We start from the raw sequence: 27,530 nt of genomic DNA, 5'->3' as shown, positions 1-27,530 counted from the left end.
AAGATGCTTAATAAAAGCGTTTAATTGTTTGTGTTGATTTATAGTTTTGTATTAAATATTGTAAACATCAGAAACATCAAGGATTTGTATAGTTATGAACCTCTATCTACGGAAATGCCGATAATCCGCCATTGGAGTTTTGAACTTTTAATAGTCTAGAAAAGGACAATTTGATGCGACTGTCATACAAGTGAGAGGTTTAGCTAGCTATAAAACCAGGTTCAATCCACCATTTTCTACATTAGAAAATGCCTGTACCAAGTCAGGAATATGACAGTTGTTATCCATTCGTTTGATGTGTTTGGACTTTTGATTTTGCCTTTTGATTTTGGATTTTCCTTTTGAATTTTCCTCGGAGTTCGGTATTTTTGTGTTTTTACTTTTTTCATAAAATTAAAAGAATGTCAGATAAATCATTCAAAAAATTTATTCGCATTGTTTAAAACTACCAAAAAAACTCCTTTGTATTTAAAAAATAATACTATTTTATTTAAAATTAGTTATTTATAAGATAAATATTTGAATTAGAAATGAGATATAACAAGAATTAAAATACTAAAACTTTTATTTTTGTTGAACAAGAATGCAGTTATTGAATATGTTAATTGATAAAAATTATAAACCGCCAAATGATTTCAGTACTTTTTGTTTATCAGTATTGGTTGTTCTTCAAAAATTATGTTTACTTTAGGGAACAAGATATTAAATTTTTGTACGCGTTGCCTAAAATGCAAATATTTCTTCATTTTACTGAAAATTATTGACCGCCATTGAATTTTTGTACTTTTTATAGTTAGGAATAGGTTTTTTCATGAAATTCAAAGAATGTCAGAGAAATCATTCAAAAATGTTATTCGCATTTTTTAAAATAACCCAAATTATTCTTCTTTTTATTAAAAATTATACTTTTTATTTGAATTCAGTTATTTTTACCATCTTGACACAAGTATTTTAATCAGAATTGAGATGTAATGAGAATTAAAATACTTAAACTTTTATTTTTGTGGAATAAGAATGCAGCTATTGATTTATTTTGATGCAAATTATTAACCATCATATGATTTTAGTGCTTTTTGTACGTCACCAGTGACTGTTCTTTTTAAAATATGTTTACTTTAGGGAACAAGATATTAAATTTTTGTAGGCGTTGCCTAAAATGCAAATATTTCTTCATTTTACTGAAAATTATTGACCGCCATTGAACTTTTTGTACTTTTTATAGTTAGGAATAGGTTTTTTCATGAAATTCAAAGAATGTCAGAGAAATCATTCAAAAATTTTATTCGCATTTTTTAAAATAACCCAAATTATTCTTCTTTTTATTAAAAATGATACTATTTCATTCAAATTCAGTTATTTTTACCATCTTGAGACAAGTATTCTAATCAGAATTGAGATGTAATGAGAATTAAAATACTTAAACTTTTATTTTTGTGGAATAAGAATGCAGCTATTGATTTATTTTGATGCAATTTATTAACCGTCATATGATTTCAGTACTTTTTGTACATCAAGATTGGCTGTTTTTCATAAAATATGCCTACTTTAAGGAAAAAGATATTAAATTTTTGTATGCGTTGCCTAAAATGCAAATATTTCTTCATTTTACTAAAAATTATTGACCGCCATTGGATTTTTGTACTTTTAATAGATTAGAATAGTTTTTTTTTCATGAAATTAAAAGAGTGTCAGAGAAATCATACTAAAATTTTATTTGCGTTGTTTAAAACAACCAAAATTAGTCTCCTTTTTATTAAAAATGAAGCTATTTTATTTGAAATTAGTAATTTTTACCATCTTGAGACAAGTCATCTAATCAGAATTGAGATATACTGAGAATTTATATACTTTAACCTTTACTTTGTTGAATAAGAATGCAGTTGTTGATTTATTTTGATACAAATTATTAACCGTCATATGATTTCAGTACTTTTTGTACAACAAGATTGGCTGTTCTTCATAAAATATGCCTACTTTAAGTAAAAAGATATTAATTTTTTGTACGCGTTGCCTAAAATGCAAATATTTCTTCACTTTACTAAAAAATATTGATCGCCATTGGATTTTTGTATTTTTTAGAGTTTAGAATAGTTTTTTTCCATGAAATTAAAAGAGTGTCAGAGAAATCATATTAAAATGTTATTCGCATTGTTTAAAATAACCAAAATAAGTCTTCTTTTTATTAAAAATGAAGCTATTTTATTCAAAATCAGTTACTTTTACCATTTTCAGACATAATTTTTTTTTTTAATGGCCCTTATCGGCTTCCGTAAATTTAAAAGTATTTATGAAAATTTCTGAGAATTTCTGAAACATTATTACTGGACTGTCTGCCCGTCTGTTATCACACTTGTAAACACGGTCGATACTTGTTAAAACGATCTAAACCTTACCCGATGTACATATTCAATTTTGGGAGGGGTAAAAACATATTGATTTCATAGGTCGAAGGAAAAGATCAAGATACCTTGTTAAAGTTGGTGTATGTTCTTCTTGAAAAAGTGGAGATGTACTATCAACATTTAAGCAGTACATACCTGCGTATAGAATTTAGAACTCAACATACTAGTTAGTATAGAGCTTTTTCATTGTAAATTCTTTTTGGATAGTGCTAAGAAGGAGTTGGGATTCCAATGACTTATTTGTTCCCCCCTCATTTAATTATATGGTCGTCCTCACGAACGTTCGTTGTCCTTTTTATCGTAGAGCCATTCCCCAGTTCTCGAAAATGACCTCTGAGTTTCTTCCAAGAAGCGGGAATTGCTAAGCAATAGATTTTAATGGGGTCCGTGTTAATCAAGTACCGTTGGTTTTATATGTAACACTGTCATTGCTATATTTTATTTTGTTGTCAACGGGTCAGACTGTTTCGCTGTTTCTTTTTTCCTTTACAAACCTTCGCCGGTTTTATAATCTTTTCATTTTTTTTCTCGTACTAATGATTCTTTTTAAATTTCGTCTTTGACCGTGCATAAGGGAGTTTTTTTTTTGTTTTTGTTTTTATCTAATTAGATTAGTAAAACCCCGTCGCATGTTTTGTGCGCCTGAACCAAGTCCTTAAATGTTGATACTGTGTGTGGCCTTCACACGGTGGAAATTATGCTTCGCCTTCATATTTGATTCGTTTTTAGTCGATCAGAGATCGCTGGGGGTTTGTTTTGGTTTTTTATCTGGGTTTTTTTCTTCTGTTTTTTCCACCGTACAGTAATGAGTTGATCTTTGTGTTTTCCTAATTCTAAATTTAAAAATCCATGCCATTTTACTCTATTAAAAAGTTATATCATTGTCAATCAAATAGATTTAAAAAAAAAATCTCTTAGTGGTGTATAGTATTATTTTCTATTTTTACTTTTGAGACGACCCCTCACATCTTACCTATCGTAGTCGTGCTCAATTGTAGGTGTAGACAATTGTTAAAAAGGTCTAATAGTAAATCATTCTTTTTTACTCACAGTTTGTTTCAATCTTTACCTAAATGCAAAACTTAGATACATGATTGTTTTATTAGTTGTTAGTGGCTTTTTAGCTGTCAGTAACTGCGAGTACTCTCAGATCAGTACTTAGTGTCTTTTTTGTTGTTCTGATATACAAGTAACCGGCCACGTCCACTATGTTTTTTTTAGATGTATTTATAATTGTATCCAACTGATGAGTTAAGCCTTTTTCAACGGACTTTCATAGTTCGTTCTTATCTTGTTCTGTAACACCACTGTCACATGTTAGAGGGAGGGTTTGGATCCCACTAACATGTTAAAACCCGCCACATTCTGTATATATGTGTCTGTCCCAAGTCAGGAGCCTGTATTTTAGTGGATGTCGTTTGTTAATGTGTTACATGTTCGTTTTTCGTTCGTCTGTTTGGACATTAATTAGGCCGTTAGTTTTCTCGTTTGGAATGTTTTACGTGTATCATTTCGTGACCTTCTATAGCATAGCGGTATGGGCTTTGCGGTATGAACTTTGCTCATTCTTCAAGGCCGTACTTTGGCCTATAGTTGTTAATTTCTGTGTCATTTGGTCTCTTGCGGAAAGTTGTTTCATTGACAAGCATACCACTTTTTTCATATATTAACCGTGCAGACTGACGAACAAACGTAGTAAATGTTTTATTCACCCCCACAAACTCAGTTTGCATAAGAGATGATAACTATAAATGAAAATGTTAAATTGGGTCTTGAAAGGGTAAATTTTCTTATGAAAGTTTATATCTCCATTCAAGACTGCTGGTAATATTTAGAAGACAAACTGTTTGGCGTGCTAAAAGCTTGGAAAACAATTGGAATCATTGATGTGAAGTTGTTAAAAACCTACAATTAAATGCTTTAAACTTCAATTTCCATATCTGTTAGATACTTATTCATGTAAAAATGCCAAATTCTGAAATCGATGCCAATAATGACTTTATCATGACATATATAAGCTAGCATATTATGGCACTTAGTTGTTATTGAAAGCTGACTATTTTATTAAAAAGGTAATTAAGCTTTTTAAAACTGGGTACTGACTATAAAGTGGCACCTTGCTAAAGTTCTTCAGTAGAAAATGAACTCGAGGCATATATTATACAAATTTTCATCAATTAACTTGCATTATGCCATGCGTATTTCTTACGGTGAACATAACTAGTTCATTCATTCGCCTCTTAGTTTCATATTTTTCTCAGAATGAACTTCCAATAAATAAATAAAATTATATCTATCCAATTTCAGACAATAGCAGGCGTTATTTTCTTCTGATATAGTTTTCAATCGAATTGCCTTGAAAACATGACTTCAACAACTGTTTCAATTTGTTTGCGGGGCACTTTCAATTATGACTGTATTCGGTAATTTCCGCAAACAAAAAACTGAAATTTACCGAATCATCTCATCATACATCAATCTCATCATACATCAAACATCATCATCACCATCATCGATCATCACCTTCATCAACAAAAAACGTATAATGTTGTGAGCACTTCATATTATGTTGTGATCACCTCATATAATATCATGGGCACTTCATATAATGTTGTTATCACTGCATATAATGTTCGGATCACTGCGTATACTGGTGTGAGCACTTCATGTAATGTTGTGAGCACTGCATATAATGTTATGAGCACTGCATATAATGCTGATCATTAACATAAGGCAGCCATGGCGTTCCATAGATACGTGTAGTATTCGAACTGTACTATGTATTTACAACTGAAATAAAACACTTTTGTATTTACATTAGTTTGACTTTTTATTTAAAATAGTAACACATCTTGTAAGCCTTCTGTTAAAACTGCAGTAGATGAATAGACCCCTTTTAGAAGATAATTGTATTACTGAAGGCAAAACTGGACTTTCTTATCGCTCTACCATTCAATAGAATTATCCTCAATGCTCTTCAACTTTGTACTTGTTTGGCTTTATAAATATTTTGCTATGAGCGTCACTGACGAGTCTTATGTAGACGAAATGTGCGTCTGTCGTACTAAATTATAATCCTGATACCTTTGATAACTAAAGGCCACATATTATATTCCGTTAATGTTTTTTTTTATTTCTGATTGCATAATTAAACTTTTTTTTGTAAGGAAATAAGTTTAGATATAGTATAAATATTCCAATCTGTCCAAAACCATTTAATTGATATTTTAATCTCAAAAGTCATTACTGTTATTTTGAAAAGCAATAGTTTAACAGTGCATACCAATGATACTTTATTTAAAAAAGAAATACATCTTAAAGGAAGCATACACATAATAAAAATAATATTGTATGCACCCATAACACGAATTTTTACAAAATATTTTTGAGTATTACAATATATAAACATAAAGGTGACATGAAATAAATAATGCATAATACAATATACAAAATACGAACGGAGAAAGATATAATATGTTATTCAGGTCTCAGACATTTCTGGCTTAGGGCTTATATCGCCTTCGCCTTCGTCTCAGGGGATATAAACTCTAAGCCGGGAATGTCACAGTATATTCCCTGAACATTCACAATGCAACATGTATATTCATTACCTGTTTATTCTTTCTTTAATATTTTGAGTAATCCATTTAAATGCACCTTTTATATCTTGATAATTTTTGTCCCGTTAAAAAATAGTTTCAATTAAGTTTTTAGATACCATATGTTGTGTTTGTATGTATGTGTGGCTTTGTTTTTGTACAACACATATATTGAAAAACCCAACCTTATATGTTTGACATACGTGAAGGATTTTCAAATATGCTGTGAACATAATTTTATCGAGTATGTAATACTTTATAATCACACTTTTAACATTTAATTTAAGTATTAAAAGTGTAAATTAAGTGATTGTGTATTAAAAATGTACTATTGACTGAAGCACGTCATTAGTTTGCCTCTGTGAGGCTCTGACATTCCTTAGTGTTCTGTACAGCTTTTGACTACGTTACATAGTAACCGTTGTTATGATAACGTTTTTGAGGTTCCAATTAGGGATACAAATGGTGTATATACCCCAGCAGTTTTCAAAATATATACTGACAATTCTGTGGTGTTATCCAATACCTCGACATATTTGTATTCCGTAATATACTTTAACCAGATGCTCCGCAGGGCGTAGCTTTATACGACCGCAGAGGTTGAACCCTGAACAGTTGGGGCAAGTATGGACACAACATTCAAGCTGGATTCCGCTCTAAATTTGGATTGTGATTAAATAGTTGACACAGCATAGGTTTCTGACACAGAATGAATGTATTCAAATGAACGTAAAATTTTTGTTTTCTCTTAGAGCAATTCACTATGCTGTTGAATATTAATCCTCTCAAAAAAATGTTTGAAGAAATTTTCTTTTTATTTATGAAATTTCAAATGAGAAAAATTTAACCCAATTTTTTATTCACATCCCCCTTTCCCTTATTCCAAAACTAATTTCAATTAAAATATTCTAATGGAGTTTGCAACAATTACTACTCATTTAAATACATGATGTAAAAAAAACTGCTTGTTATCACTGAATGGTAAAGATTATTTAAATTTATCAGTTGGTAGTAAAAAGTGAATATACATTGTATATTGTATATAACAAAGATTTAAGTTGATTCTGGACAAAGAAAGATAACTCCAATTAAAAAAATTCTTGCAGATATTTCTTGCTTACTATACTGGACAAAGAAAGATAACTCTTAATTAAAAAAAAATTTGCTATTTCACAATATTGTGAAATTAGATATTTCTTGCCATTGCACAATACTGTGCAATTGAAAAGACTTGCTATTGCACAATACTTAATATAATAATTTTAGATCCTGATTTGGACCAACTTGAAAACTGGGCCCATAATCAAAAATCTAAGTACATGTTTAGATTCAGCATATCAAAGAGGCCCAAGAATTTAATTTTTGTTAAAATCAAACTTAAGTTTAATTTTGGACCCTTTGCACTTTAATTTAGACCAATTTTAACACTGGACCAAAAATTAAGAATCTACATACACAGTTAGATTTGGCATATCAAAGAACCCCAATTATTCAATTTTTGATGAATCAAACAATGTTTAATTTTGGACCCCGATTTGGGCCAACTTGAAAACTGGGCCAATAATCAAAAATCTAAGTACATTTTTAGATTCAGCATATCAAAGAACCCCAAGGTTTCATTTTTTGTTAAAATCAAACTAAGTTTAATTTTGGACCCTTTGGACCTTAATGTAGACCAATTTGAAAACGGGACCAAAAATTAAGAATCTACATACACAGTTAGATTCGGCATATTAAAGAACCCCAATTATTCAATTTTGATGAAATCAAACAAAGTTTAATTTTGGACCCTTTGGGCCCCTTTTTCCTTAACTGTTGGGACCAAAACTTCCAAAATCAATACCAACCTTCCTTTTATAGTCATAAACCTTGTGTTTAAATTTCATAGATTTCTATTTACTTATACTAACGCTATGGTGCGAAAACCAAAAAAAATGCTTATTTGGGTCCCTTTTTGGCCCCTAATTCCTAAACTGTTGGGACCGAAACTCCAAAAATCAAAACCAACCTTCCTTTTGTGGTCATAAACATTGTGTTTAAATTTCATTGATTTCTATTTACTTTAACTAAAGTTATTGTGCGAAAACCAAGAATAATGCTTATTTGGGCCCTTTTTTGGCCCCTAATTCCTAAACTGTTGAAAATGAAACTCCTAAAATCAATCCCAACCTTTATTTTGTGGTTATAAACCTTGTGTCAAAATTTCATAGATTTCTATTAACTTAAACTAAAGTTATAGTGCGAAAACCAAGAAAATGCTTATTTGGGCCCTTTTTGGCCCCTAATTCCTAAAATGTTGGGACCAAAACTCCCAAAATCAATACCAGCCTTCCTTTTATGGTCATAAACCTTGTGTTAAAATTTCATAGATTTCTATTCACTGTTACTAAAGTTAGAGTGCGAAAACTAAAAGTATTCGGACGACGACGACGAGGACGACGACGACGACGACGACGACGCCAACGTGATAGCAATATACGACGAAAATTTTTTCAAAATTTGCGGTCGTATAATAAATATGTTAGAACAAATATACTATATAATGCAATTAAACTTTTCTGCTTATTTTGAAAATATACCTACATTATATACAATGATATAAGTCACTAATATTTCTGACAGACAACAACTTGAGAAGTTGGTATACAGATGGATTTCTGTGTAATTTACTTTTCTGGGATTTCATTAAAAATATATTTGACATTCAAGTATAAAATGGTATTCATCTTTAATAGCGTTAGTGTTACAATTAGTACATAGTCTTATCAACACTATAACATCTGCTTGTTAATTTGTATGCTTGAATTATGAGCTGATATATGATATTTACAATTATATAGTGCGTATGTATATATAGTTTACAGGTCAATTAAATACAATTACAATCATGTATACTATGTATATATCTATACAAACAACATTTACTCTTATTTTTTAATGACTGGCTATACATTGGACTTTGTTTTTTTTATTGAAACTTTTTTACTTTTATTTACTTATTCATCTGTAAAATTGTAGGAAATCAAATTTGTCCTCAATACACACTATCGAAAACTGCATGAATCTGTTCTATCAATCCTGAAACATTTAAAAGAAATTCTGTCAAAAAATCATTTGCAAAACGTGTTTGCATCCGATACTGAGATGATATAATGTACCTAATTAGAGCAACATTCGTTTGCCTTAACATGAAGAATAACTCAGTTGTTGTCGCTTTATCCACATGATTTGTTGTATGTATTATTATTCATTTTTAAATTTGAATTGATGATACAGACTTCGTTTGAGTATTTGTTAGATTTTTCCGGATGTTGTCATATTTTGTATGCATCTAAATGATGTTGAACTACAGTTAAATCGTATACATAATGTACATGTCTGAAGCATATTTACGTCGAAAGATACAATACAATAATTCAAAATACGTGAAATAGATCAACAAGGTATAAAACACAAGTCGTAAATATCATCTGTTAATTGAAAGTTGCAGTTTAAACAAGGAAATGTAAACACGATAAACTTTTGTATTCACGTTTTCCGATCGTAATCGTCAATAGTCGAGAACGAAGGTGAACGTTTTTTTTTGGCTTCAAAGCATTGGTTTTACTGTTTAGGGTAGTGATTTTTTACTGTTGTACTCTTTTCCATCGATTTCTATTTGGGCGTGGTGTTATCTGTCTTTCAAGATTTAGGATTTATTCCTGTACTTCAAACAAGAAAAAGATATCACTTAAGTTACCTGCTTTCATTCGTTCTTTTATCTCTTCAAAACTCCTTGTCTCTAATTCCATTTTCCTGATTTCGTCAAATCGTTTTACATAGGATTCAACTGCTGGATTGTTACGCTGGTCAAATCTAGTTAGCATATCATGAACTATAGTGATTAGTGTTTGGTATCGTGTGTCATCTAATGCAAAGACAGAAGAATGCTGCATTTCATTTCTGATCACACGTATTCGTTGAATGTCGTCACCAATAGTATCTTCAATGGTAGAAATCTCGTCAACCTTTTCTATTTTCCTAAAGCCTTTACTTGGAAAGTTTATTTTTAAAGCACAATATTTCTTACACATTTCTGTTATGTCCAACTTATCACGATCAAGTATTTCTCCAGTCTTTGTATCTATGTATAAGCGATCGTATAAAACTCCTGATAATACCTCTAGAACTATCATTGACATTCTGACGTAATTCTGTTGATCACTACTTATTCTACGGGAAGCCTAAAATATCAATGACATATGTAATTGTACAAACTTTTGCTATATAATTGCCATCTATTAACAGGTAGGTAGCCTTACAAATATAGTCAAGGCAGTAAATACACCGGGACAGTGAAAAAGGATAGAACACAGAATTGATGCTAGCCAGAAAATTCATGTTGACGTCAAAATATTCAAAATAACGTCAAATTTATTTGAATAATTAAAAACTATGAAAAAGATATACATATATATCATTGCAAGCATGCGAGATTTGTACAAAGCATGACACAATGTTCTTAAAGATAAACTAGAAGTATTTCCATTCAACAATTATTTAACAGTGGAGCATTTTTTTTAAATGAGCTAGCTACGTAGTATGTTGTTCGACAAAGATAGATATTTAGGGGCTATTCAAAATGCTATGATATTCAACGCAACCAAGTAAACATGGCATTCTTTTCAATTGATTGAAGATCATGATGCATTATTACATGCATTTCATTACTTCTGCCTTGAACATACATAAAACCACTCAGAATATAATAGCAACATACCGGTCAGTAACATTTCTTTATTTTTCATATACTATAGTATGATACGATCATAAACAAGTAAAATAGGATGGATAATTTGCTTAAAGATCACATCAATATTTTCGTTCTACAGCGTTAATCCTGTAGACGGTCACATTAATTTTAGGAAAGCACTTAACATATTTTTCGTGTCATGTCATTTGTTTTTCAACCCGGAACAGAAATATGAATCGATGAAGACCCTAGGGTAACCTGTATTTTTTTCGCAATTTGTTCCTTGATCTATGAAAAGCTATTCACACATTTACAATGCAACATTAATTTTATATGAAGGTCCCACAAAAAATGTAAAAAGTGCGTATGTTTTTTAGCTTCGAATGCTCTAATGCGATACCTTTTTGGTCACATTTTATGTGTTGCGTCTGAATATGAATTATAACCCTCAATAGTGAATGAACAAATTGAACAAATCCTTCTGAACAAACAGAAAAAGAAGACACATAAGAACAACAAAAGACTTTTTAATATTCAAGTTTATAAATGAAAACTCTGTCTCTGATCGGAATACATTTAGGTGAGCTTCAAATTATAAGTTATAGTGTGGATTACGCAAATGTTTGAAGTTGGTCGGGTTTTGCGTATATTTCCTGTAAAACAAAAGTCTTGTTGTTTTCCTCTTATATTTGATGTGTTTACCTCAGTTTTAGTTGGGAACACGGATCTGTTTTCTCTCAATAGATCTATGACTTTCGAACAGCGGTATACTACTGTTGCCTTTATTTGACACATTAAAAAAAAATAAGGTTTTCTTATCCCAGGCATAGATTACCTTAGTCATATTTGGCACAACTTTTTGGAATTTTGGATCTTTAATGCTCTTCTACTTTGTACTTGTTTGGCTTTATAGATATTTAGACATGAGTGTCACTGATGAGTCTTAAGTAGACGAAACACGCGTCTGGCGTACTGAATTATATTCCTGGTACTTTTGATAACTTATTAGACAAAGTCCATCTTAAAAACTTAACTATCTTTTCTGATACAAAATGACAAGCCTTTAATTTACAAAACAACACGTTCATTTCTGTGAAGAAAACAAAATCACGCGCGATTTTGTGAATGGAACTGATAGTAGATCCTTACATGGTACAGTCGTGCATATCAATTGCGAATCGACCAAATACTTTTATCTTTATCACAACCAGTCCACACTGATACTTACATTAACAACGAGTACACATCAAAGGAATAAATATACAAATTACCAATAATTGGATTTCATCGTGTCACAAATATTATGCCCACTAAATGAAAATAATCTAAAACAAATATAAACATTACCTTTGGTTTCTCACCAGACCAATAGTCTTTATATTTATGAGTTGTCGCATGTTCTTCACAATAATAATTTTCCCCATCATGTACTTGATCAAATTCAAGGAATCCTGTGTCAAAGGAGAAACTGGTGGTCTCACACTTCCATTTTTTCTCGAAAGAAACCGTTTTCAACTTGTATCGCATGTTGATAATTCTGTTGATTTCTCTTTCGACAATTTTTAAAACATCTTGGTTAATCTTTGTATCTACTTCATTCCATTGCCATACTTGCAGCTGAATCATATGACTACACTTTGCTAATACAAATTTTGCACAGCCAGTTCTGTCAATATTGAATACACAACAATCCTTGAAGAGACCTATCTCGCCCTTTACCACTGCTAAAGGATACTCTCGTAGACAAGAGACAATCAGATTGCTGATTAGATACGGCGGTAAAAAACTAAAGACAAAACACAAACATGTAGATTTGCTAGCATTTGGAACGTTAAACAATACATCAATATCCTTAATTTTTAATGTTTGAAGCATGCATGGAACGTAAAAACTATGCTCCCTTTGTACATTTCCACTTTCCGTCAGTAGCAATGGATAGATGATAATGTCAAACTTTTCGATTACTTCCAGTATATGTTCTTTATGAATTCTCATGTCTGCTGTTTGTTTCTTGAATATTTCTTCTAATAGCTTAGGATCCATCTTTCCTGTTTGTTTGAAGTTGTCCCATTGTAAGTGTGGTAATTCCAGTTGAAACTGCTGGGCTGTAACAATGCATGTAAAGGCATTTGCTAACCATTGGGGATCAAGTATGATGTATGACGGAATGTCTTCAAAAAATATCACGTTACCAATTTCATGTTGATACCTGAGAAAGAGATGAAGCTCCTTGTCATCAGTTATCGGAAGTGGTATTTTCTCACCTAGTTCTTTTAATCTTTCAAAAGAAATTATTTGTTTTCCGATCGTAAGTTCAGAGTTGATGGCCTTTTCCATCTGAATAAATTTAACAGGGTATTCTCGATTCCAATTTGCGCTACTCTTTGCTGTGGAAAATATATCATTCCTCAATTTTGCAAAAGCATCTTCTTCATCCTCTGTGTTGGATATCAGGTGAATTGATCTCAGGTGAAGCTTGGAATCTTTAAATATTTTATCAGTGTAGGATTCGAGACGTTTTCTGCATTGTTCTTCGTCCTTTCGCAAAAAAAAAAACCAGTATTATTGTATTATTTCATTATCATTTAACTTAAACAGTCTTAGATACATGATTTCTTATGAGATGTTTTTGGCTGTCAGTAACTATTACTATTCTCATATCTGTACTTTTCTGTGTCTTTTTTCTAGAGCGGATGTATAAATACTCTGGCTTTCGTAAATTGTTATGATATAAGTTAGGCTGTTAGTTTTCGCATTGAATTGTTTCCAATCGGGATGTTTTAAGCCGGCTATATGGTACGGGTTTTTCATTAGCATCTGTTAACCCACACAGGACATCTGAGAATAATCCCCGTTTTTCAGAGGGGTTTATGTTGCTCAATTTTAATTTGCCTATGAACATTGTGTTCTGTATAATGTTGGGTCTTTAATGAAAGTTTTTATTTTCTATATTCATAAAGAATAATGAGTGATAATAGTTATCAAAAACACTACTTATTGAAATAAGCAGACAAAAACACATGCTAAGAAAAAAAAGTGTATATATTAATTGTAAAAATCAAATTGATGGTGAACATAAATCTTTTCTGTCTAGTGACTTGAATAATCATAATTTTGACAAATAAGGAAATGTTGATAAACCTGTCAATACCAAAGGAAACTATAATCGTGACATCCGTAAAAAATGTCTTTAGAGTTAGACTAGAGACTAAAACTACTAATACAAAGCTGATACAATTTTTTCATATTAAATGTCAAATTATTTGCAATATTATTGACTTGTTAAACACTAGTTTTCTTTACTATGTGTCAATTTATAGACAATAGAAACTTTCGAGTTTAAATGAAATATTTGGATCACAGTTCTCTAAAAATTTTAAAGGTAATATCGAGTGATTGAAACGTCTCCGGAAGCTACAACATAACAGAAGACCATTCATTCAAATATAGACTATGACTCATCGAAGTTTAGATATGGTTCCTATGGTCATGACCCCAACATCGTTCTAGAACGTGAGGTTATAAATTTTCTGACAAAAGGACCAAAATATCGTCCACGGTCGAAAATTAATTGAGAACAGTGTCCTCAGGCTATTAAAGATGCTGTTTAATCCTATTTTAAAAAATGTTGAAAACGGAAGAAATCTTACAAAAAGTCACTTGATTTAAATATATGTATGAATATTGTTTATATTTCCAATAGTTATCAAAAGTACCAGGATTATAATTTTATACGCCAGACGCGCGTTTCGTCTACATAAGACTCATCAGTGACGCTCAGATCAAAATAGTTAAAAAGCCAAATAAATACAAAGTTGAAGAGCATTGAGGATCCAAAATTCCAAAAAGTTGTGCCAAATACGGCTAAGGTAATCTACTCCTGGGGTAAGAAAATCCTTAGTATTTCGAAAAATTCAAAGTTTTGTAAACAGAAAATTTATTAAAATGACCATATAATTGATATTCATGTCAACACCGAAGTGCTGACTACTGGGCTGGTGATACCCTCGGGGACGAAACGTCCACCAGCAGTGGCATCGACCCAGTGGTGTAAATCACCAAATCACCCTTCGAAAAGTTTTTTAAAATAAATAAAAGAGTAGGTAATACGCCCCTTTTCTTGGACCAAACAAAATGTTTAAGTTCTATCAAAGCGTTTTGTGTTCGTATTAGTCGAAAAAGCAGACAGCAATGTGGTGGTGGTATGAAGTAAATATTGCACGGATGTCGTTAAGAATGAAATTTTGCCTTCAACTTCATTCAAGGCCGAACGCTCCAAATAGAGTCATATACTAAATAACTATGTCACTACCACAGCACAGCGTAAGGCCTCCTCGAGACATTTGAAGGTTCCCACTATGCATTGGTTACCTAAACTACCAAAAAAACGGTAAAATATCGTTTCATTTCGGCCTCTTGTAAGTGATCTACTACTAATCTTTCTGTGCTTTTAACGAGTTCCTTAACTATTAACATTTCGTTAATTTTTGTAATATGATATCATATGCAAACAGTGGAATTGACCATTTTATAGTGTAAAAGATTCTTCAGATGTTTTAGATAAATTACGTGCTTTTGGTGGTCCTATTGATTTGGTTGCCAGTTTTGACTTTTTCACTCTGTATACTAGTACTACACTTCCACACAATCTTATCAAACAAAAGTTTTCCTATCTATTGAAATGGTCCTTTGATAAATTGTGTTGCAAATGTATTTGCTGCAACTCACATAAAGCCCTTTTTCTCTAATGAGAAAGGTTAATATACTAGATATACTTACTATAGTTGTGATGAAATTATTAAAGCACTAAATTTTCTCCTGTTACACATTTATGTACATTTCGGCAATAAAGTTTATCGACAAATTAAAGGTATTTCTATGGGCACCAATTGTGCCTCTTTAATAGCAGACTATACACAACAATTTACTACAAAAGGGATAATTTTTCTTTCCCTATTATTACTTTTCCCTTTTTGGATCGTGATGTTCAATGTGCACCATCTTATGCTCGTGCTTGTAGTGATGTTTTGTATTTAAATGAGCGTAATCTAGTAAATTATCATTCAGTAATGTGTTACCACTAATTACTTATTGTGTGTAGGTCTTTGCATCAGTGTAGATTGTGTATGAAAGTATTTTTTTAATCAATGCTCATTTTTCTTATATGTTGAAACCACAACGTCATTTGTTTCACAGACCGCTGATAACGTCTTTATACTAAATCCAATAGACGTGAACTGATTGATACTTTAGTCGGGGAGAACATGATCTATTCAATAGTTGTAACTGGCTTTGAACTAACATTCAGTAGCTGTAGATCAGTGCTTTGAGTGTTTTGTTTTAATGCTGATTGGTTTGTGCTTCGTACCGATTCAATGGGGAGGGTTGCGTGATCACAAACATGCTTAACCCACAACATTCTTAATGTGTCTATGTGTCTGTCCGACGTCAGTAGCCTGTAATGCAGTGGTTGCCGTTGATTCAAGCATGTCTGTAAATTTGTTATTTAATAAATTGTATTGCTATAAATAAGGCCATTAGTTTTTCTGTTTGAATTGTTTCAATTTTTTCAATTCTCGGACTATACGGTGTGTATTATTCTCGTTGTTGTACGGTTACCTTACATTGTATGAGTGCTTATCATTCTTATCTGGTCGGTTGTTGTCTCATTGTCAATCATACCACATCTCCTTATTTGCATACACATTATAGTAATAACATCTTCGAGTAGTGTGGGTAAAAATTAAAAAAAAAAAAAAATTGGACTTTTTGTATTTGAGTTGATATATATTTGCTTTTTAGCTTTCATTATAGCTTAGGGCTACTAGCTAGTTCAATCAATACTTTTCTAAGATCAGTATGAAAACGTCTTTACAAGATTTTCTTTTCTTCACATCAATGTTGCAGTATCAGTCAATGTTTAGCAAAGTCCAGTTAGTTATTTGTAAATATGAGAAATTAAATAATGTATTGATAGGTTTAACATTAACCGAAACTATAGACGTTATTTTTTCGTTAGCAATACAATTATAGGTTAAAAATAGATTTATTGAATGATGACCGTTTTCGAGCTTCCATCAAATCAGCAGCGGTCGATATATCTGAGAAATGTCTTCGATGATAAATGAACATAGCTTATATGTTAATAGTTTTCTTTTATCAAAGAAAACACCAGTACTTCTAGCATCATCTCATTCACACTTCACTCAAAAAATGTCCTTGAGATGTAAAATCATCAATTAGAAAGATCAAGCACATTTTTAAAAACAAAAACGACAATCAGCATTGACGAGCATGACCATCAGGACAGAAAAAGATATACATTGTTATCAATATGACAAAGGTACATATTCGTACAGTAAAATAAAATAGATATTATACAATCTAGACTGAAACAATTTCCATAGTTTTTATTTAAACTGCCCTCTAGCGTAACATTGAATCAGCGATTCATAAAAAAAAAAGTTAGATGTGTAAGACGTCGTCGCAAACTTGATCTAATCGTATCTTATAGATTCGATACATTGGTGAAGTATTTCCAATGTCCATAGTCTAAACTTAACTAGAATACCGCTTTTATACGAACACAAGTTAACATTACCTAAATATTTTCAAAGGCGCAAATTCAGTCGTCAAGTTTTTATAAACAGAGACTAAATTAAAATGTCTACCCCATTGTTACTTTGATATAAATACCTGAAATTTGTCCTTGTGTGTACCAATTGCAATAACTGGTGGGTCTAGAAGGTTGTGAGCTCCTTCGAGCATTACAGCTTCAGTTTTGTCGTTTATGCTTCCATAACAATGTATTGTATCCATCCAGAAATTGAATGTGCCTGTGATTAAAGACAAATTAATATTTAAATATTTCGGTGGATGACTGCACTTGAAATGTGTCTTAAGAAAATAATAACGTCATTCAATAAAAAAATATATAATGATTGATCCTGCAGACCGTTATAATATTGCAAGTAAAAAATATAACTATCTAAATCAGTGTTTAAAAAGAAGCGAAAGTTACAAACGGGCGAATCAACATTCATCAGTCAAAAGGAAAGCGATAACGATTGGGCAAATAAAAAAAAAACAAAGAATAGACAAACAAAAGAAAGCGATAACGAATGGGCAGATAAAAAAACCAAAGAATAGACAACAAAAGAAAGCGATAACGATCGGGCAGATAAAAAAAACCCAAAGAATAGACAACAAAAGACAGCGATAACGATAGGGCAAATAAAAAAAACAAAGAATAGACAACATAAGAAAGCGATAACGATCGGGCAGATTAAAAACCCAAAGAATAGACAACAAAAGAAAGCAATAACGATCGCGGAGATAAAAAAACCCAAAGAATAGACAAACAAAAGTATGCACAACATTATATAGAACACAATCGAGAGAACAAAATGAGTCTTGAATAAATCAGAGTTGTATCGAGGTGCTCAAGAAGGGTACGCAGATCCTATATCACATTCTGCACCCGTCTTATTGTTTGTGGTAAGTACAAATTCGGCGATGAGTCTCACTTGTACGTCAGAGTCGACGTAAATAGAACGATATTGTGGTAACTACAAATGGAACATGCCTAGGGTAATCTGGTAATAAAGCCAATTTAATGATGGAGTCCATAAATTTTCCATGTACAGAAAGCAAAATGCTATACATTAATAAAACACATTGCGAGGCGCTGCTTGATACGAGCGGAGAGGTCGAACCCTAAACAGTTTGGTCGAAAATCGACACTTCATTCATGCAAGCTTGATACAGATCAGAATTTGGATTCTGATAAAATATTTGACAAATATATGTAAGACTCAGATCGACGTCCGGTCTCTAATCGACGTCCGTCCCTCAAATCGACGTCCAAAGCTGACGTCACAATGAAATAAGATTCCAAATCGACGGCCACTTAATTGTCCAATTTTTGGCTCCTCTAATCAACGTCCAATTTTTTGGCTCCTCTAATCGACGTCCGTTTAAATGAACCTATGGAAAGATCAAAACGCCGAAACATTTTGGACCAACATGCCATGCCGTATTATACGGAAATACATCTAAAACAAATGAACAAAACTGCCGAAATGGGGACAAACAAAGTTTATAACAGAACTTAAACTTGGATTGTCCGAAAGAATAGTAAAGACAGTTCTACATGTAGGTCAATATTTTTACGACCTAAACTTAGTATATGTGACAAATAAAATATATTAAAATATTTTTTTTAAATGTATTACCGGTGTTTACAGGTTACGAGATTTTTTTAATGTAATTTAAGAGTTTATTAAAAACAATGAGATGTGGTGTGATTGCTAATAGGACAACTATACACCAGAGTTTAAATGAAGTGGGTGTAAGTAATTATATAGCCCTTTATCTTTATAGCTTGCTGTTCGGTGTGAGCCAAGGCACCTTATTTAAGACCGTATTTTGACCTATAATGGTTTTCTTTTATAAACTGTGATTTAGATGGATAGTTGTCTCATTGGCACTCATATACCACATCTTCTTATATCTATAGTCAACCGTACGTCCTCTAACAATGATAAAAACGGTATTTAAAGGCTACGACAATTAAACATGTTAAACAATTGGAACTAAAAACTAACTTATAACATAAGTATATCGAAAAACAAATATGCCAAACATAAACCAACGATAACCACACGACTACAGGCATATAAAATATTTGGCTTGGTTTAACATGATTGTGAGCGCTTAACCTACCCCTTACCTGGAGCAGTAGTGTAACAGCACAACATAAAAACAAATGCCAATTTCTTTTGTATATGTTTCAATCCAGGTGTAAAACTAATTAATTTGTTGAAAAATATATACAGAATCCAAATTATAATACCCCGGTTATCTCAAAACAGTTTGCATTACTTCTTTATTTTGTTCATTGTTGAAGACTGAGTGTTGCTTAGGCCTATACATTTTATATGACTGGTTTGGTGTAATTGCATTGAATTGTCTGAGGTCTGACTGAAGTATACAGTCCAACCAATGAAAGTTGTAAAGAATGCAAACTCCCTTTAATTTATTGGTTTTCAATTGCTTAGACATGTTAGATATGAGAACCAATTTTTTTTTGGAATTTTGATCAATCTTGAAGAAAATAATATGACCCCCCCCCCTCCCCCGCAAAAAAAAGAACGAAAAAACAAAATTCCCCATCCCCATTTTTTTCTTAATTTGAAATTTCAAAATATATCAATTCACCGAACACATTTGACAAGATAGAATTTTTTCGGTGGTATAAAAAAATTACAGAGAAAATGATTTCGTTCTTTGCTAGAAACAGACTTAATAAAACTGACATTGAGTTATTCCTCTTAGTATAAGAAAATGTCATGAGAAAAACTCTGGTTGTACCCCTTGTATTCATTTGTTGTTTATAAACAAAAAAAAATGAAACTGTTTTCTCAGGCGTGCAAGAACATACAATCAAACGTTTTGATTTATTTTGCTCTAATTGTAGATGACTGTTTAAAAAACCACATTTCATTGGTTTATTTTGATATTTACAAAACTAAGTAAAAAGCCTAATTTTAAAGGCCGATTTTTGTCAATGACAATAATGATTTTTAGTAAAAAAACTGTATATATCTACAGTAAAAATCTGCTAATGCAGAAAAAACAATTATACAAAGTTTGTCTTAGGTTACAATATTATATTTATATCACTGAGACAAAAACACAAAACGAAACAACATATTTCATACTTATATATCAGTAGAGGGGAAAACATGACCATTGGTTTTAAGCATAAAAAACTCAAGACCACCTTGAATTGAATTTAAAAAAAAAAATATTGTGATTTCCTATAACAGACAAATGCACCCCCTCAGATTTATACATTTTTTCAGTCCTAGAAATGTCTGGATAGCATATTAAACCATTACTATATAATTCCAATATATAGTTAGCTACTGCATTATTAACCCTGTATCTACACTTTTCCATTGCCTTACCAACATAAGAATATCTCCATTTAAACGAGGCAACATTTGGGACCACACAATTTTAGTGTCAGGCAAGTCCTTTGAAATAAAGGTCATATATATAGCTTGTATTCAACTTTTCTCTTCAGTCTTTAGTTTTTATATTCCCTAAATCATTAGCACCTACATGTACGACTAGAAATTTAGGAGGATCTTCATATTTTTTATTATTATTATTTGTCTTCGAAGCTGACTTATACCCATGCCCGATTTCCCTTGTCACCAAATTTCTGTATTTAATCTGTCAAGACAGAGGTTAGTCCCACCCTTTCCATAACTAACTGCTAATTCTCCTATCTCAAAAGACCATGATTGGCTAACGAGAAGGCAGCTTTAAACAACTTAACTGCATAACTGGAGGAACAAACAAGTGAAACTGTTAGCTACTCCTCACTGATGATACCCCCGCCGCAAGTGGATAATATTAATAGTGTAAAAATATGCAAGTGTTCGGTAAACAGGAAGTTGTCAAGTGATCAATCTGAAAACGCATCACACGGTATAGCTGACTTAGATAAACCCTGAAACCAAATGTCAGAAATCCTTGTATTGTAGTTCCTGAGAAAAATGCGACGAAAAATATTCATGGGACGGACGGACTGACTGACGGACTGACGGAAGGACAGACAGAGGTAAAACATTATACCCCCTTTTTTTAAAGCGGGGGTATAATAAACGGTATAATTTTAACTATTTATAGAAATAATTCTTTGGTAATAGGCAATCTTGAATCCCTAATTTGGCCTTGACCGGTTAACTCCCTCCATCATTTTTTATAATAAATTTTAGTAAAATCTCCCAAGACATTCAATCTACTGAAAAAAAATATCCCTGCTAAATAACCCTTAATAGAGGAATGCGAGTTACTTGCTTGAAACAAATATGCTATAAAATTGCACAATTCATACAATGGTATTGGTCATACATTTATAAACTAAACAATTTTCTGAACTCATTAAAGGCCAATACACCTCTTTGATATGTTGTTTAGGTACTTTGGGCAACTGAACTATCTTTAAGGAACCCAATTATAGTTTAAAATTAATGTTTAAATCTTCTGGTATCCCTGCTGGGGTCGTTCTGACTGTTTATTTGGTCTTATTTGCGAAGGCAAATTATATTGCTTGAATTGACAGTTTATAACTGAGTGAACACCATGACATTGTATACATGCATGACTATATTGACAAAATGAATTGAAACAATTGCCCTTATAATTAAAGGCATAGCACTTCGACGTTTTAACCACATTTCTATTAGCAGAAAATGTATTGTAACCAGAAGAAACTACTTCCAAATTTTGTGTGCCAATACTATCAGCCATATATAATAACCAAAGCTCTGGATCTACTATAGCCCATGAACTTGCCGGATCCAGTGTTTTGCGCAACCTAAATTGCTCATCATATAACTTCCAACCTAAATTATTAGGATTTATTTTTGCACCCAAACGTACAACTGACATGTATTTAAGTAATTCTTGTAATCTACCTGAATGCACAGTAAAATATACACTAACAAAAATGATAAATGCTGATGTCCATTGGTCAATAGACCCAATTTTGTTTTGCATATTTTCTGTTTGCACAATAAATTCACCTCCACTAAAAACAAGCTTTTGTGTAGCCTGCTGAGTATTGTTAATCAACAAAATGCCTAAATCAATAAATTCACTTTTCTTATTTTTTTCTCTAATACTTTGAAAAACATTAAAAGCAATATTAGCATGCATGCTGGGTATCTGAATAGGGTGGTCAAAAGTACTAAATGGCATTGCAAAACTTGAGGCACCATTAGTATTACCTAAGGAATGTTCTGGAGGATCTTGACTGGTTACAGTGTTGCACACTCTTTGGTCTGGTAGTGGTACTTTTGAGTATAAAAGGGTATTAGCTGTGCTCGTCAAATCGACTGGCACTGTTCTTGCGCTGGTCTATATGCCTGCCCCTGTCTGTAAAAACAACATTGGGTATGTACCAGTAGAACTAGTAACGGGTATGAATGGTGTACCAGTATCAACTGTAGGCAACTGTGGTGCAGTTACTGACATAGTGTCAGGTACCCTCTGGTTAGCCTTTTTCCTTGCTGATGCAGCAGCCACTATTGGCAAATTTTTCCTTTTCCTGGCAGACCGCCTGAGCTGTGCTGACATGACTCCTAAAAGAATAACTAGAATTAAAAAACACTGTCTGAATATTCGGTTAATCCAGATTGATTATTGCTTGATTAAATGTCCAGTAGAAAATATCACACATGTGTAATTTATATACTTAGCAAAATACTGATGTATCACAAAATGCACAAAATAGCTAAATTAAATTAAATAGGCTGTGACCGGTTTATTATTTAAAAGAATGTCAAGTAACTCTGCACTCCATTATCCATCAGGAACACCTATATTCGATAATTATTATGATGATGTTATTGTTTACATTAAGTACCAATTGACCTATTGTACACCGGTGAAACATTTTCATAGAAGGCGAAACAACGGAGACTAGTGTATTTATTATTAATGTGGATTCTTGTTCCTCGAACAGAAGTTTTGCAATAATATGCATACATGTAATGCATACGTTCCCACATCTGACACCATGTATAAAGTTTGCTTCAGCTTTTAAGTGATAGAACTCAGTACGTTTAACTACATATTTAATAACAATACAAAGCATTATGGGTACATTCCATTTAAGTGTGGAAATAAAAAATAAATATATTTATTAAAGTTATGTACACTGGTATGTAAACATTACCAGGTGTATTTGTTTATAAAATTACACGTGTTTGAAAGTATATAATAGGTTAAATGTTTTTCATTGGTCGAGTTAGAACTGACCATAGCCAGAAATTAGCAGTGGTTTTGCTAATTAATATTCATAATATGTAAATGAGAATTGTACCACGTGATAGTACTTTGAACTGGACTGGCTTGATAGGCTTGATATCATTAAAATCTTTAAAATACGGATATTATAAGTTGCCCGTCAAAGAGTCCTTATTTGCAATCACTTTGATATTTCCGTAAAGTTGTCAGGCGGTCAAAATCAAAACAATGAACGCGAATTTAGTGAATTTTTCGTGCTTTCGTGAGTTTATTCTTCTTGAAATAGTGACATTTTAATTTTACGTGGGAACCTAGAGTTCAACGACTTCACATACAAGGTTTGGACTTGCTTATTCTTTGGAAATTCAAGTTTCATATTTCACCCCGGGAACCTGTTTTTGTAATGACCTTGTAAGCCAATTTTCAACACGAAGTTTGCAAATTTGACGTTTCAGCCATTTTAGCCTGTATTTTACACTGCAATGTTAAAAGCCTCTCGCTTCGATTTTTAAAATAGCTCAGGAACCGGTATTTTTGCAACAACAGTCATTATGTTTCGTTTAAATGGTGTATATTGTTTCTGTCCAGGCAACCTGTCTATCACTTAAATTAAAATTAATACAGACATTTTTTTCAAAATTCCCTATCATTTTAATGTAATTTCCGTGACCCGTATCCGATTTCTTTAATATAATATTCAAATAAGCAAAGTGGCGTTGATTTCTGGATATGCCATAATATTTGAAAAAGGTCATTTCAAATATTTCGTGCTATACTTTTGGCGGTTTTGTATATTAAAGATATTCTCATTCGAGGTTCGCTTTTGGTGCAGTAAAGTTTCCCACCCTCCCAGCCGACTTAATGTATTCTATTTGTGTTATTTTTTTATTAATGTGAATAATGATGTGTGTAAGAACAGAATTTTTATTTGATTCATAAAATGTATTTTCGTACATAATGAAAATTGTTTTTATTTTTGTAGATTGGTTTTTGTGTTTGTTACCTGCAGCGGCCTAGGCAGACAGTTACACTGATGAACGTTTTTTACGTTGCATTTGTCTTTAATAAAATTAAAGCTTTGCTGCACACTGTCAGGCGAGCTGATCCCATACAAAGGTGTTGAGTCGATTTTGTAAATAATTTATGTTCGCTTGAAGTTATGAATTAGAACATAACTAAATTAAGTATGCGGACCAGGGCGCGTCTTATAAATTCAAGTATTGAAACACATGAATGTGGGCGTTTATCCACGATGATATTCCTTTCACATGATAATGGACACAATTAATCAACGAATTTAATATTTTGAAATGGCTCCGATTTGCATACCAACACGAAAGGTTATTTCAAAACTCGCCAGATAAAATATTTTTGCTAATTATTCTGGTAGTCCTAACATGTTACCAAGAAGCATTATTTACCATTTATTTATATTTGAAAATTAGCAATGGCAACGAAAAAAAATTGAAAGAAAATTCAATAAACCATGTCCTCTGATAACAACAGGTTATTTAAGCAGCCTCTCCTGTTGGACCCGAATTAAGAAGGATCGTGACGTCAAATTGTATGAAATATCAAACAAAAAAGAGACACATGACAATAAAAAGTATAACGACAATTCTTTATCTCCCAAAATATAGAAAATCAACCATTTTCAACGCAGCTTGGATATTTCTTATTTTTTCTTGTTCATCAGACTTGTGAGTTCTTGAATATTTGTTATATTTCAGACGTGTCAGTTCTTGAATAATCCCCATGCTGTTGGGCGACGTTTGATTGTTAATTCGCCTACCTCAATAACCAAGTGTTGTGGTACAGACAATTGCAACAGTAATTATTTCACATTTTACATGTTATATATATTTTACATTTTACATGTCAAATAATTACTACACTGTAATCATGCATGATTCTTTAATCAACTTTATTACACAATAACCTTTATCATTCATGATGACACGAGGTCCAACAATAAAGTGCACAGGTAAATTTAATAAAAACCTGATAAAATCGTGTTTTCATGATCCTGACTAAAAAAATAATTATAACTAAAGTATTGAATGCTTCTTTTTGTACCTTCATAGGAGTGTAAAAGCGTTGACCGTGCACTCATTATTAAAATGAAGCGCATCAGCAATTCATACAAAATGTACTTCGGTCAACGCTTTTACACCCCAATGAAGTTACAAAAAGAAGCATTCAACTGGTAATATATTTTAAATTTTCCATATTATTACACTGAAAACAAAGAAGATTTACTTAAACACAATTGGCAGTCTTGTTTTGTTACTTGAAGACATCATCGCATTGTGCATACCAGTTCACTGTCGGATGTTAATCATATTATTTGTTAAAATAAAATATATCTGATTTTGAGGTATACTTGTCCCTTTGGTATATTTCGTCCCTCTTTTATTGTATACCGACATCTTTCGTCCCTCTTTTATTGTATACCGACATCTTTCGTCCCTCTTTTATTGTATACCGACATCTTTCGTCCCTCTTTTATTGTATACCGACATCTTTCGTCACTCTTTTATTGTATACCGACATCTTGTATTGTACTATTGCTGTACAATATCAATGTAGTTATTTGCCTTAATCTGCTAATTTGTAGACAGATGTGCATTTTTATTGGCTAAACTGGTTTTTTATATGAAGAAAACTTGCTGATATATTCAAATATACCAAACATTTGTATTTTAAAAACAATGTTGTCAACTTAGCAATTTAAGAGGAGATAACTGTTTAAGTAAAAATTTACACAATTTTCTAACGTTTACTCGTAGCATGAAAACTAGTTCGCTAAAAACATCACTGACCATCTTTCCTTTTAATTTTCTTAAAACATATAATAAAATCTATTTTCTAACAATTTATTTAAAAAATCTATCACATAGATTTCTTTTTATGCACAAAAATGTGTTTTTTCTTGATCACTCAAACCAAAGTTAGGCAATTCAGAACGACTCCTAGTTTAAAAATTAGCACGGTGACCTTTTTATTATATTTATGATAAGAACATTATTAGTTAAATTGTCATTTTGGCAAAGTAAACGAAAATTCTATCTTGGGGAAATATATACCGATGATCTACTTTAAAAATACCAACATGCGAGTATTATTAGTACAACTTTTCAGTGGAAATCAACGGGTATTAAAATACAAATAATTGAATACTGTTGAAATAAAGGAACTTGGTTTATATTTCAAACACGCATTTACCATTTACAAGAATAAAATGCACTTTGTGAATGTGTTTAAATTGCATTATATTTATTTGTGTATTTATTTGTAGAGGATCTGTTATGTCCTGGCGGGATTTGTGGTAAGTTTCACTTGATATTTTAAAAGATTGACCGAACAAACATTCTGTGACATAGTAAACGGAAATACATATTACTAGTTCAACACAAATTGCTGACAGAGTTCACAAAATTATTTAAAGTTCGAGTTACCCGACCAGTTCATGAAATAATTAATAAAAGAACTATAATTTGCTTATAATAAGTGTGACAAGAAGCCTTACATACCAATACTTATAGAAATCAACATATAATTGTTGACTGGACTCATTTCAATAAATATGGTTTAAATACCAATGTCAAAATAAAAATACACATTTCAAGAAAACAGTTAAAGTCGACAAGTAAAAAACTTTATAACGAAGAAAAAGGTTTGTAATATCAAATCTACAATTTGTTTGTTGTAGTATATTATTCCCAACACGAATGTCAATGTATTTAATGCTTCTCGTTTTCTTATGCCACGGTTTTACTATCGTCATAAAGTCAATCAGGAACATTTTAGATTTTAGACTATTGGGAAATTCGGAGTAAAACGTTATAACAAAGTGAATATTTTTTTATTATCTTCTGTGTAATATTAGCCCATCGTCTTTTAAATACGCAATTGCGTTTTATACCAAAGTGATTTTAACTATTTTCGAATAATCAAGCAATTGATGTGCTC

The 27,530-nt window shown here is 31.8% G+C and overlaps 2 protein-coding genes across 2 annotated transcripts in view; both read right to left on the bottom strand.

Moving 5' to 3' along the window:
• The window catches only part of LOC134719215 (uncharacterized), a 347,702-nt gene that overhangs the window by 88,354 nt on the left and 231,818 nt on the right, over positions 1-27,530 (bottom strand). The gene's annotated exons all lie outside the window — the stretch shown is intronic.
• Positions 6,055-17,618, bottom strand: LOC134719214 (uncharacterized). The gene is made up of 4 exons (XM_063582217.1): positions 17,430-17,618; positions 12,081-13,271; positions 9,741-10,224; positions 6,055-9,079 (listed from the first exon to the last, which is right to left on the bottom strand). Exons 1-4 carry the CDS (start codon positions 17,550-17,552, stop codon positions 9,036-9,038), a joined length of 1,842 nt encoding a protein of 613 aa, XP_063438287.1. The 5' UTR covers positions 17,553-17,618; the 3' UTR covers positions 6,055-9,035.

The sequence above is a fragment of the Mytilus trossulus genome, chromosome 5, assembly GCF_036588685.1.
Source record: "Mytilus trossulus isolate FHL-02 chromosome 5, PNRI_Mtr1.1.1.hap1, whole genome shotgun sequence".
Lineage (NCBI taxonomy): Eukaryota > Metazoa > Mollusca > Bivalvia > Mytilida > Mytilidae > Mytilus > Mytilus trossulus.
This window is presented reverse-complemented; position numbering and strand designations above follow the sequence as displayed.

What these genes read in the sequence shown, in the direction of transcription:
- LOC134719214 (XM_063582217.1), bottom strand. Translation starts at nt 17,552, where the DNA reads ATGGATACAATACATTGTTATGGAAGCATAAACGACAAAACTGAAGCT. An exon ending in GGTCTGGTGAGAAACCAAAG is followed by an intron (nt 10,225 to 12,080) that starts GTAATGTTTATA and finishes TTGATATTTTAG; the next exon opens with GCTTCCCGTAGAATAAGTAG. An exon ending in AAAAGAACGAATGAAAGCAG is followed by an intron (nt 9,080 to 9,740) that starts GTAACTTAAGTG and finishes TAAATGTTTCAG; the next exon opens with GATTGATAGAACAGATTCAT.